This window comes from Perognathus longimembris, chromosome 3 (genome assembly GCF_023159225.1).
Source record: "Perognathus longimembris pacificus isolate PPM17 chromosome 3, ASM2315922v1, whole genome shotgun sequence".
NCBI lineage: Eukaryota > Metazoa > Chordata > Mammalia > Rodentia > Heteromyidae > Perognathus > Perognathus longimembris.
Window position 1 is genome coordinate 84,464,895 of NC_063163.1, and position 12,532 is coordinate 84,477,426.

A 12,532-nucleotide genomic window follows, 5' to 3' on the forward strand; every position below is an offset into this window, starting at 1 on the left:
AAGCCCCCACCCCGGCTGTCCCTGCTGCTTCTCCTGCAGCCGTGAAGCTTTAGTACTGGGCAGCAGTGGGGGGGGGAGGGCTCGGCTCGGACCCAAGACAACGGCCATAGCCCCTCCCCACAGGCCAGGCTAGACAGAATAGCACTGTGAGGAAATAATAACAAGTAACAAAACAGAGTGGCTTAACTTGGTTTCTCTAAAGGAGTGAAGGGTCTAATTTAACTCCGTTTCCCATTTTCCTCCTTCTATTTGGAGAGTAGGATAGCTTGGGGTTCCCACTGAACCCCTCCAGGAGGGAGGCTCTCTCCGTCATCAGCCCAAGGGGGGAATTTTGTTTGAGAGACCAACAGAGCAGGCACTAATTTTTTTTTTTTAATCTTGGGGGGGAAAAAAAGGAGGGGTAGGGAGTGCATTCTGGGATTGGAAAAGCAGAGAGCCACCAACCGCCGGCAGGTGCCCACAGGCCCCAGGATGGGTGGCAAAGCGAGTGACTGTGCCCATCACCCCACTGTGGGCCTAGGGGGGGCATGTGTCCTGATGTTGCTGATGTGAGTTGCCATGGTGACTCTCCAGGAACTTTGCTTCCAGAGAGACAGAGGAGGGAGAAAAAGAGAGAGAGAAGTGGCTCATCGTCCCCATTTCCCGGCCCTTCCCCCTAAAAAGACTGCTCCCCTAAAAGGCCAGAAACCCCAGCACTAGGAGACCCCCGGGGGCTTGGCTGGGGCTCGGCAGACCTGAGCTGATGAAGAAGCACAAAATGTGAGGTTTTCCTCCAGCCATGATTGTTTTGGTGACCAGCCCTTCCACTTGGGGGTTCGGAAGCAGCTATGGGCAGGGCTGTGTGCGACCCCCTCCAACACCCCAGCTCCTCATTTCCCCCCCAGCTCCTCATTTTCCTTCCCTTCCTTTTTCCAGACTGTAGCCCGTGGTCCTACCTACCAACTTCTTGCTGGAAAAAAGAAAGGCAAGGGAAGTGAGGGCTGCTAGTTTCCCTGGAGTCCCACATCGGCTTCCATAAAATAGTTGGGGTCCTCTAGGCCCAGGTAGACCCCCAGATCCCAAAGCCTGGTGAGAATTTAGGATTTCCAAACCACGGGCCTGACCCCTTATAGCCAATGGTGCTGGGCTCTGGGTTGAGGGGTAGATATACCCGGCAGCCTTCAGAGATGGGATACCGAGTCCCCAGTTTCTTTTGTGGACTTTGCTGGGGTGAGCCCTTCCCCCCTTGCATGCAGTGTTTTATGAAATTGCAATGGAATTCTCTCTTGGGGTGTGTGGGGGGGAGGGGGGAGGGTCTTGCTCTGTGGGGCTGGGCTGGCTGGAAGCAGATTTGGGGCAGCCAGTGAGCTGTGGAGGTGCTGTTTCTCCTCTCGTTTAGAATCCGGCCCTTTGAGCAAGTTGAACACGTGTGGATTTAATTTCCTTTTCTTTCTTGCTTTCTTTTCTCTCTCTCTCTCCAACACCCCCCCCCAACTGCCTCCCACCCTGCAAGGAAACAAGAAAAAGAGTCTGGGTGTCGACAGTGTGACACTGTTGAGTTTGCCAAAGAAAATTTGTCTTTCCAGAGTCGCCGAGCCCAGTGGCTCCTATGTTTCCATGATCCGAGAGTTGGGGGAGGGGGGAATACACAGGACTCCGGCTTTGGGGGGGGGGCGGCGGGGGGGGGCTGGCTAGCCTGAGACCTTAGCAGCAAAGCCAGGGCCTCACCCCAACCTTCACTCTTTTCTCCCACGTTTTGGGGGTGCTGTGGGTAGTGTAGACTTTGAGCAGGTTCTGGGGTGCAGGTACGGCTCGGCTGAGTGCTCTGACCCTCGCCCCCATACGGCACACCGGCCACTTGGAGGCTGCCTTCCTTCCCTTCCGTACACACCTCTACTTAGCTCCATCTCTAGAACATTCCATTTCTTGTCTCTCCGCTGGAAAAAGAAAGAAAAAGAGCAAAACAAATCGACACAAAAACCAAACGTATCTGTCGCTCTCCGGGCGGCAGTACGTGACGATAGACGGCCTTTTCCTTCTTTGAGAAAATACGGGAGAAATGATTGCGTGTGGAATTACGAATAATAGTAACAGTCCTGGGCTTAAGGAGAAGGGGGAGACCCAGCGCATCTCCATCGGATTCTGGAGAAACCACGGAGTCAGATTAAACTAGGCAAGAGGGAAGAGACCTCCAGAGAAAAGAGAACTTCCCACCCTCCCAGCTCCGGGAGCTGGTCAAAGTTGAGTTTCTCATTTTTGTCAATTGTTTTTGTCGTTCTTGTTAACGTATTCTCAGCCACATCTGCCCTTCTCTCTACTTCCTGACCCCAGAGAGAGAAAGAGACAGAGAGAGACGGGGCAGCACCCTCTGGGGAGGGAAATGGAAGAGGGTGTGCTTTTCGAGTATATTCTCTTTTGAGACGAAAATAATAGCATGGCTTTTGAGGCAACTCTCTTTTTAAAAAATAAGAAAAAGAAAGGAAAAAAGAACTTGAACAGGAAAGATCCACAGCGATCGATCGATCCCTTTGTTTTTAACACTAAAACCAAGGTAGGGAATTTTGCAAAAGGAGGGCCATACACCCTTTTGGGATGAAAGCTAGCGGCCAAGCAAGTCGCTGCCCTCCACCCATCGGTCGGTCAGTCTTTGGTCCGTCAGTCCGTCATTCGGGTCGGTGTTTAGGTGTCTAGGCAGCAACAATTCTTGGAAAGCAGGGAGGGAGGTGCGTGTGGCCACCGGTGCACCAAGGACGGGGAGGGGAGCGAATTCTGAAATCCAGCTCAAATCTCCAGATTTTCTCTCTTCCTGGAGCTCTGGGAAAGTGCGTCTGTGAGACTCCCTTGTTGAATCCTTCCTTTTGAGTTGATCCAGATAAGTTGAGTCCAGAAAAAAAAAAAAAAACCGAGAAAGGAGCCAAACAGAAAGGCAGTCTGGACTTCTCTCCATGGGGCCCCCGGGCCTGGGGTTTCCAGCTCATCTGGGCCCAGAGGTCCACGGGGAGAGGAATTCAGCACACTTGTGTTTGGGCTCACGCGCTCCGGCTGTAGTCTCTGCACCTGGGAGCAAGTCTGTGGCTCTCCAGCCTGGGATCTGAGGGACTTGAGAACCGAAAGTGAAGCTTCGGGAAGACCCTGCAGTCGGGGAGAGAGAAAGAAAGAGAGAGAGAGAGACAGACAGAGAGAGACAGAGAGACAGAGAGACAGACAGAGACCGCTTGCTTATGCCTGTCTCCCGAGGAAGCTTCACAACCCATCCCTCTGGCTGGCCACTGGCCGCTGTCCCCAAGGGCCTGACCTTGGTCCCGCAGCAGATCGGCGGCCCACCACATCCAGTCCCTGGACCTTTGCAAGTGGCTCCAATCCCGGGTAGATCGGGCTAGAAGCCAAGGGTCAGGCTTCGGAAAACCCTGGCGGTTGGAGAAGACACAAAACCCAGAATGGAACCCCAAAGCTGAAGAGGCAGAGCTCCCCGGGGGGCCTCCTCCTCCCCGGCTGGGAACTTACCCTCCTGGTGCTGGCTTACTTGCTCGCTGGCTCCAGGCTGCCAGCGCAGGCCTAGCTCTTGGTTCAGCGGGTGCGGGGCATCTATGCTGTTCCCGTTTTGCAATCTAAACCTCGTGGGTTTTCAAAATGCGTGCAAAAAAAAAAAAAAAAAAAAACCCCACCAAACCAAACCCAAAACAAAACAAGAACCCTGCCACATATCCACATGGCAACTTCGAAGTTCTCTACCCGTTGATCAAACCAGAAATAATGGTCATTTTTACAAAACAAAATATAAGATTGGCTCGCCTCCTTCCCTCTGCAGGACCGGGCAGCGGGCATTAGTATGTTTTATGCAGAAAAATCAGGCTTTTCTAGCTGTACCCCTACTGGTACCCCGTCCCACTCCAGGCCACTCGGGAACAAGTCACATCCTGGATCTCTAGACTAAAATATCTTTAGCAAAAGGTCCTTTCTCTCAGCAAGCAACATTGTAGGCTGTCTCTGTCTGTCTGTCTGTCTGTCTGTCTCTCTCTCTCTCTCTCTCTCTCTCTCTCTCTCTCTCTCTCTCTCTCAGAAATCTGGTGTCTCCTTTCTTCACCAAGACAATCCAAAATTACTTCTTTGCAGATCTGCAATTGGACACTGAATTATTTCACTCAGCTAGACAGGCGGCTCTGTGTTCATTTTGGCCAAGAACTCCTCAGGAAAAATGCAATTAATTTGTCAATAATTAGAATCTCTTGCCCACTGCAGGAGAGCCCTTGTTCCTTTTCCTGTTCTGTGAAGACTAAAGCGGGTCTCCACCCCACCTCATGAAGACCCCCTGTCTAAGAAAAAAAAATCCATTTTAGCTATATTAGGATATTAGGTTTGCCACTCCTATCCCCCTCCCTCCACCCAGAGTACTCGATTTTGTTTATTTCTTTGTTGATTTCTGGGGCTGAAGTATCTCAGAAGCGGCTGGCTAGCTGGTGGTTATGCAGACCGTGGGACTGACGGAGGGAGATGGAGAGAAATTGCCCTCTGGCCGCTGCCCCCAGCGAAAGGCTGACGGAGCGGGGCCAGTTGCGTGACTGACTCGTGACGTCTCCTAGTCCTATAGGTGCAGCACTGGTGAGATAGTCCTTATTGCCTGGTCACCTCTTTATTTTATTGGGGTATGCCTGGTAATAAACAGTAATATTTTATTTGTCAGAGACCACAAACCAAGGACGAGCTGGGAGGTGCTTGCATCTCTTGATAGATCCAGGAAGAAAAGCTTAGCCTTCAAAGGGAGGGGGTCCTTTTTTGGCGGGGGTGGGGGGGTAGGAATCTCCTTGAAGTTCTTCATCTGAGCCCCTAGTCTGCTTCTGGGCTCCCGTCACTCCTCGCTTCCGAGGTGGAAAGAAGAGGTTGGATTTTTGGAGGTGAGTATCAGTGGATTAAAAACTAAGGGGGGATGGGGGAGGGAGTACTCTCTCGTTTGTTCTGTGGACCCCTAGCTCACCACCCTAGCTAGATCTGGCCAACTCCCCCCCCCCCCACTCCAGCTTACAATCCTAGCAGAACAAATTAAGAATTTCATTTCACCTCTTTGTACCACCTGCAAGAACAGATTCCCCCCGCCCCCCCCCACCAACTCAAGGAGATTTAAAAGTCCTGATTTTTGCGTGGTGGCCTGTACCATCGCAACTCCAGGATGGAGAAATCCAGTCTGGGCTGTTAGTTGGGGAAATCCAGATTTTCTCTCTCGGGAAGGGCCTGCAAGGTTATTTATGGGAATTAATTTTATCCGCAAATCTCTGTGAATTTAGAGGGATTGGAGAAGTCTTTCTGGCTATCCTGCTCTGCTCCCAGCAGCGAGGGGAAGACACAGGCTCCTTTTGCTGCTAGGTTCTCAGTCATTCATGCTTTTTTCCTCTCCTCCTTTCCTTTTTCACCTGAGTTTGCCTCCTTAGCAAGCCCAGAAATCTAGGAGCTGACATTTTGGAAGATTGAAGGCATTTTTGTTTTGATTTGATTTTTAAAAATAACAAACAAACAACTCACCTGGACCAAGGTGTGTTTGAAAACAAACACGGAGGGTAGGGTATGGGGGGGGTTCTTCTCCACCCCATCCCTGCCGCGGTGCCACCTTTACAGTTCCAGACAGTCCTCTTGGGGATTTTGCAAGGATGGCCCTGTCTGGCGATGTGGGGGTGCAGGAGCCCTGGAGGGCACCACTGGTGGCCAAGGTTTGGGGGGGTAGAGGCATTCTCCTCCCTCCCTCCCCCTCTTCTCCAGATCTTGGCTTTCAGTTCTATCTCAGATCAGGGCCCCCGGGAACTAGGGAAACCAAAGGGCCCAAGAATGGGGAACAGAATGGCTCGGCCGGAGAATTTATTCCACATGTCCTAGTGTGAACATAGTCACTGCAGGACCTGCAAGTTTTGTACACACCATTGTGCGGACTGCTTTGACTCGCCCACTAACAACACATCCAAGGAGGAAAGGGCAGGAAGAGGAACACCAGGAGATGAAAACCCCAGCCAGTCCCCAATGACTGCTTGATTATTTTAACAAAACTGAGCATTGCATGTATGTCATCTTCAGCCAGGAACGATCTGGTGGCCTTAGCAGTGTGTGTGTGTGTACATGTGGGGGTGGGAGAGACCCACAGTGATTTCTAGGCATCTTTGGTCCTGGCCCCCATCCCAATGCACCTTCACTTAGACTTCACCCTGTTCATTGAGAATGGGGGTGAAGAATAAAGTGTGGAGGGGGAGTTGTCACCGAGGCCAGCCCGGCCTCAGAGCAGGCCAGGTGGGGTCACACAAGTCTCCCTCTGAGGTCAGCCCTGGAGAGAGAGAGAGCTGGCCAGATTGCCGTGTGTGTGTGTGTGTGTGTGTGTGTGTGTGTGTGTGTGTGTGTGTGTGTGTGTGTGTGTACATCCAGGCTCTGTTCTCTGCAGGATTGAGACACCCGAATCGCTGCAGCAGCTCCTGAGCCGAAGGCAGCGAGGTTCACAATGATTTGTGCAGGCTTCTCTTTGCAGCTGGGGCTGGCTCCTGGTGAAGGAGAAGGAAGCCTGGTAGGATGGAGCTGGGGCTCCCGGAGGTTTTGAGAGGAGTCTGGTGGAGATCTGAGTGTTTCGAGAAATCGGGTGGAAAAGTGGAGAAGAGAAGGTGAAGGAGGTGGTGGCTGAGGGAGAGAGGCCAGGAAGAAGGGAGAGAGGGAGGGGGAGGGAGAGAGGGAGAGAGCAAGCCAGCCAGCTAGTGGGGTAGGCAATTTCAGTACTTCATAGGCATCAAGACAACCAAACGTCACTGCTCAACGAGTTGGCTTGCATTTCTGAGGAGAGAGAGAGAGAGAGAGAGAGAGAGAGAGAGAGAGAGAGAGAGAGAGAGAGAGAGAGAGAGAGAGAGAGAGGAGAGAGGAGAGAGGAGAGAGGAGAGAGGAGAGAGGAGAGGAGAGAAAGACTCTTACCTCAAATTCCGGAACTTTAACCCCCAAAACAGCACTCAGCAGGGACTCAGACAATTCCCTCTCTCGCTCTCTCTAGTCGCCCACTTTCCTCACCGGGGGAGGCGAGGATCCCGGCGGCGCGGGGCGCTGAGATTAAATGGTTTCTGGGCGCCCGGGGCGCTGCGGTTCCGCGCGGTCCCCCCGGAGCCTCCCGGAGTCCCGCGGCGCGCGAGCCGGGCGCGGGGCGAGCCCGGCGGGCGGCGAGCGCCGAGGGGCGCAGCCGGCCGGAGACGCTTTTGTCTACCAGCAGAGACCCCGCGTTACCATGCCCGCACCCCCGCCCGGCCGCCGGCTCCTCGGCTAGGACACCCCCGGGGCGGCGGTGGATGCGGCGGCGTCGCCAGGCGAGGTAACGACCCGGGCCGCCGCGGGGAGCTCGGGGAGGGAGCCGGGCCGGCGCGGGGAGCCCCGGGGCCCGGGCGCACGCATGGCGGACGCGCGGCGGGGCTCGGCGGAGCCTCCGCACGCCCCGACCTTCCCCGGCGAGCCGAGGCTGCAGGGGCGGCGGGGCGCGCGGCCTGGTTCTGTCAAACCGCATTTCCTTCGTCTCCTCGCCAGCCCGGGAGCTCCGGGGACCGGGCAGGGGCGCGGGGTGGGCGCTGCCCGAGGTCTCCCGAGCGCACCGCCGGCGCCAGCCCGGCTCCTTTTGTTATGCGCAGACTGTGGCTCCCTCGCTGCTCCCCCCCCCCAAAAAAAAAAACCCAAGGGCCAGAGCGAGGTGGGCCTCAAAGCCCCGTTCAGGGATCCAGCTTATTATTGTTTATTATTATGGTGGCCTAAGATCTTGGGGGGAGGGGGACATCTCTTCTTGCACCCCGCTTTTAAAGTCTGCCCGTGTTGGGTGTTTCGGGGGGGGGTTGTTAATTCCTTCTTCTTGGGAATGTTGGGGTGTTGGGAGGAGGCGGGAGTGGAGACCAGGCGCTCTCCCTCTCCCCTACAGCTGTTCTAGCTGCCTGCAAACCTGGGAGGTTCCAGCAGCCACCTCCGTCCTGCTGGAGGGCCAGCCCGTCTGTACCCGGGGCTTTGTCGGGGGATCATTTTGTGCTTGAAGCTTGGAGAAGCTTCCTTGGGCCTGGCAGCTTAAGAAAATGCCCGCGTCTGGGTGGAGCGTGGAGAAAGCTGAGCGAGCTCAAGCCCGGGGCCTGGGCGTCCGCACCGCGGGCCGGCCGGTGTGCACCTTCCCCCATCCTGCTCGGCCTTCTTTGTGTCTGCTTTATATATATATATTTGTTCCAGTTAAGCCTTGCTTAAGGTTGGAAGGAGAGAGATTTTCATTTTAAAATATTTTAAAAAATTGTAAGGTCTATTACTGATATCGAATAAGAGGGAGATACGCATGACCCTCTTTTGAACCGACTCGCTCTCTGTTTGTACACCCTTCTCCTGTTTTGTTTTATTTATTTATTTTTTTGGTTTTGCAAGAGGCGGGTTATTCAGGCCTTTGGCCTACTACAGAAAAATATTCCATTTGAGAAGTTTAATTTAAATAGCAACAAAACAACAAGAGCTCCGGTGGCCTCTTCAAGGAAGAAAAAAAAATCTCAAAAGGACACTGGGTTTTTGTTTTGTTTTGTGTTTGGTTCTGTGTCCAATGGCTTCCAAAAATATCCACCACCTTATCTTTATTGACTCTTCCAGGAGTTCAGACAAATTTGACGGGCAGCTTAGCTTGCTTATCGGCCAGAGCCTGCGCCGGGGAGAGGTGGGCCTGTCTCCCTCGGCCTGACACTGGGGCTTCTGCCAGAGATTGTGATCCGAAAGCAAAAGTAATAAATAATCATAATCATAATCATAATGAATAGAACTTTCTGAACTGTCCTTTAGCTTGGAAGGTGCTGGTAACTAGGGGTGGGGGTGGGGATCAAACTTCTCCCCTTTTCTGGAACAGCATTCTCCAACTCTCTCTCTCTCTCTCTCTCTCTCTCTCTCTCTCAGAGCAGAACCTCACTCGGGCACAGGGCCCAGAGGACACCATGGCTGACACCGAGGAGGGCTTTGGCCTGGCACACACTCCTCTAGGGCCCGACTCAAAGGATCTGTCCTGCGATTCCAAACCGGAGAGCGCGCTGGGAGCCCCCAGCAAGTCCCCTTCCTCCCCCCAGGCCGCCTTCACCCAGCAGGTAAGGAAGCCTCAGGAGGAAGGCTGGCTCCCCTTCCCACCCCAGGGGCACTGGGGTAGGGAAATGAAGCCTATCCCATCATTATCTCCCTTCTGTCTTTCTCTCCCCAAATGCCAGTATATTTCAATCCACTTTATGTCATGGCGGTCATCTTTCTAGAGAGGAGCGTTTTTGAAATCCTGCTGGAACTTTGGGAGAAATCTCAATTACCCGACTGTTTTGGAGTCAGCTAACGGTGGCCCAGATAATTCTTTTCCGGCTGCACTGGGTGTACAATGGGCGCTGAGAACTGTATTAAGGGCCAGGTCAGCGGCCACTTCAGGCTGGCGTGAGCGATGGTTTGACCCCTCTTTAGATCTTTCTTACCCTTACCTCTGCCCGCCTCCTCTGTGCTGCCTTAGACTCGTGCACAACTATTTGTCTTGCAGTCCCGGCCCTGGCTGGCTGTTGCACCCTCCCTGGCCGAGGGCAGGGCACTGGCCTGGGCCCCCGGAGCAGCCCTGGAGCCTTGGGCTCACCTAGCTGGAAGACGGGCTGGAGCCCAGAGAGGAGGGCGGAGGAGGCTCTCCTGGCACACTGGGGGCCTTAAGGGGTTCCCCCAAAGCCCTGGCAATTTAAAAATAAAAGTGCCAGAACATAAAGCAGGGTTATTCAAAAGAGATATGTAAACACGTTCCCACAGCTAAAACCCTTCTTTGAGGTTCCCGCGGAGTTTTCTTCCCCTCCCAGGTTTCATGAACTTTGCGCATTTCTATAGAAGCCCAAAGCTTGCCGCACACAGTATAGCAACACACTTTATAGTTTGGGACACACAGATTTTTTCCCCCTTCTTCTAAAGAAAAGCAAATCCACATTCTAGGAGATTACAGATTGTTTCAAAACGAGACTTTGTATCTTAATTTTTTAAAAGCTTGGTATGAGTTTTGTAAAATAGCTGGCGGTTGAAAGCAAAAAATGTCTAGAGGCTTGAAGCCTTTAGAGGTTTCAAAGCCAGGGTGCTTAGATTGCGATGCGAAGCCAGGGATCTTCACAGAGTTCTTGAGAATTAGTTTTGGTCTTGAACTGTGGGGACATACCATAACAAACAGGTTTTTTTTTTAAATTTAAATGTACACGTATGTTTAATATTTGCACCCACTGTGGTAGAAATTACACGTGTGTTTAATGTTTGCACCTACCGCGGTTGAGAATAAACATACACAGTCTTCGTACAACCATTTATATACTCTGTGAGTGGAGGTACCGATAGATGCCTGAGTGAAAATATCCTGAGTGAGGCTTTCTAGATCAAGGAGGTTTGATTTACTCAGATGAGGATTGGAATTGGTCTCAAACCACCCCCATCAATCTGGGCACGGCCTGGCTGTCGGTAGGCAGCAAGCTCTCCGTGGGTGATGTAGACAGCAAGGCTCTGTGGGCTCAAAAAATGATTGCTGGAAATTTGGAAACCTGAGTTTGCACCAGGGTTGGGGCAGAGAGCCCGATGGCTTTGCAATGGCTTCAGTCCCTGAACTCACAGCCTCAGAGGAGGAAAAGTGGAGGGATGGGGCGCATGGACGTGTTGTGGGGAGTTTAGCTTGACACGGAGCTTTCTCTTGCTTCTCCAGGGCATGGAAGGAATAAAGGTGTTCCTCCACGAGAGGGAACTCTGGCTGAAGTTCCACGAAGTGGGTACGGAGATGATCATCACCAAAGCCGGAAGGTAAGGCAACTGGAGAGACCTAGGGGAGAGAGTGGGAGCCCCCCGCAGGGAAGAGACAGGAAGAGAGAGGGAGCCCCGCAGGGAAGAAGTAGGAGCAGAGGAGAGGGGACCGGGAAAAAGAATAGAATTGATACAGAGAGGAGTTGTTCCACTTTTATTAGAGAGTTGAAGGGCGAATTCTTCCACCGATGTGCTCCAAGCAGGATGGAGGAAATTGTTCAACTCCAAAAATGTATAAAGGAGGCCCAAGGCTCTGGAGAGAGAGAGAGAGAGAGAGAGAGAGAGAGAGAGAGAGAGAGAGAGAGAGAGAGAGAGAGAGAGAGAGGACACCCAGAGGAGAAGGGCTTTGGCTTTCGTAGATCCGGGCTGATCTTCACTCCCCTCCACCTCCATCTCCACCCTCCTCAACCTAAGAGTCATTCCAGGGTCTCGCCCCCTTGCCAAACTCAGTGTGATTGTGAATCTATCAGTTCGCTACCTCTCTCGTTGTTTATGGAAAGCACACAAAGCCTTTGAAACTGAAGCTGGGCCCAGAGGAGCTCTAAGCACAGACTCCGATAAACACAGCGGCTCGGCCAAGCGGCTCGCTCCCCTCCGGAGCTCTCGGGAGTTTTAGTTAGTTCATAGGGCTGGGCGGAGGCAGTGGGTGGCGAGTCCTGCAGATCTAGATCTCAGTGAGTGTGCATGTGTGTGTGCAAAGCCTGTGCTCCTGCCTAGGCCTGGGGACTTGGCCACATCCCTTTCCATGCTGCCTCGGCCCCCACACACCCAGAGGAGCTGCAGCCCCCAACTCTCATCTCAGCCGAGCCCCTGGGCGGCCGTGGGTTAGGCCCAAGCTGTTGGGCGGGCGTGTGAACCGGGAGGGCGGAGCTGTCTCCAAACCCAGTTTTCCAGCCCAAGCTTTCTGCAATAAACCGACAACAGTGACATTTATTATTATTTCAAATTAAACAATGTCAACTCCCCCCCACCCCAGCCCTGAAGTCTGAGTGGGCGAGAAGCCGTGCTCTGTTTATACCCGGGGATTTGAGTCCTCTTCTCCTTCCAGTCGCCGGAGGAAGGCACAGCCCGGCGGCCCGGGCCTTCCCCCCCCCCCCCCCCCCAGCCTGAGCTGAAGGGATTTAACTATAAAAGGCCTGGGAAGTATCTGAGCCTCTGTTGGGAGGGCATGTATGCTGGGCACCGCAGCCTTCATCAGCTCTTCCGGTCACTGCAGAGTCTTTCAGCTGGCCAGCATCCTTGCTTTGGGGGGGGGGGGCACACTCTTCAAGAGGCAGAATGTAATCCAGGAGAGAGGTGGCCTCTACCGTCTCTGGGTCCTGAGGTTTCTATCTACTGGATCCCCCACCAAGCCCTAGCTCGCTCTAAAGCCGAATCTACATGGGTGTGCAATTTCTTTGTGGAGGGCGAAGAGTTCAGGTTCTTCCAGGAACCACTGGTGGGGGTGGTGGGGCTCGTAGGAGAAAATGCCACCATCTAGGAGTAAATTCCCCCACAAGAGACCCCCAAACCAAGTCAACAATCCAGGGGGAAAGCACCAGAGCCAGGCTGGGAGGCAACCTCAGGGGTGCACTGGGCCCAGCTGATGGGGGACTGGGGCTCCCCCTCTGCAGGGAGTCCACCCGCCCATCGGAGAAGGGCTGAATCACTTGACTGGACTGAGAAAGCCGGCCCACATTGCACCCAAGGAGCGCCCCCCCCCCCTCCCTGAGATCGGAGGTGGTGGGCTCTGAGAAGGACTGAGGAGGAATGGGGGTGGGGC

General features: G+C 53.6%; 1 protein-coding gene across 2 annotated transcripts in view; it reads left to right on the top strand.

Annotated features, from left to right (window-relative positions):
* Positions 1 to 4,524: 4,524 nt before the first annotated feature.
* Positions 4,525 to 12,532, top strand: part of Tbx5 (T-box transcription factor 5) — a 44,998-nt gene continuing 36,990 nt past the window's right edge. Inside the window, exons 1-3 of one of the 2 annotated variants that reach the window (XM_048340917.1) lie at positions 4,525 to 4,578; positions 8,884 to 9,068; positions 10,676 to 10,770. In XM_048340917.1, the coding sequence (XP_048196874.1) occupies positions 8,922 to 9,068; positions 10,676 to 10,770 (242 nt within the window). In that variant the 5' untranslated portion in view covers positions 4,525 to 4,578; positions 8,884 to 8,921. Of the gene's footprint in view, positions 4,579 to 4,850; positions 4,872 to 8,883; positions 9,069 to 10,675; positions 10,771 to 12,532 lie in introns of those variants that run through there. The other variant, XM_048340918.1, reaches the window with a different exon arrangement.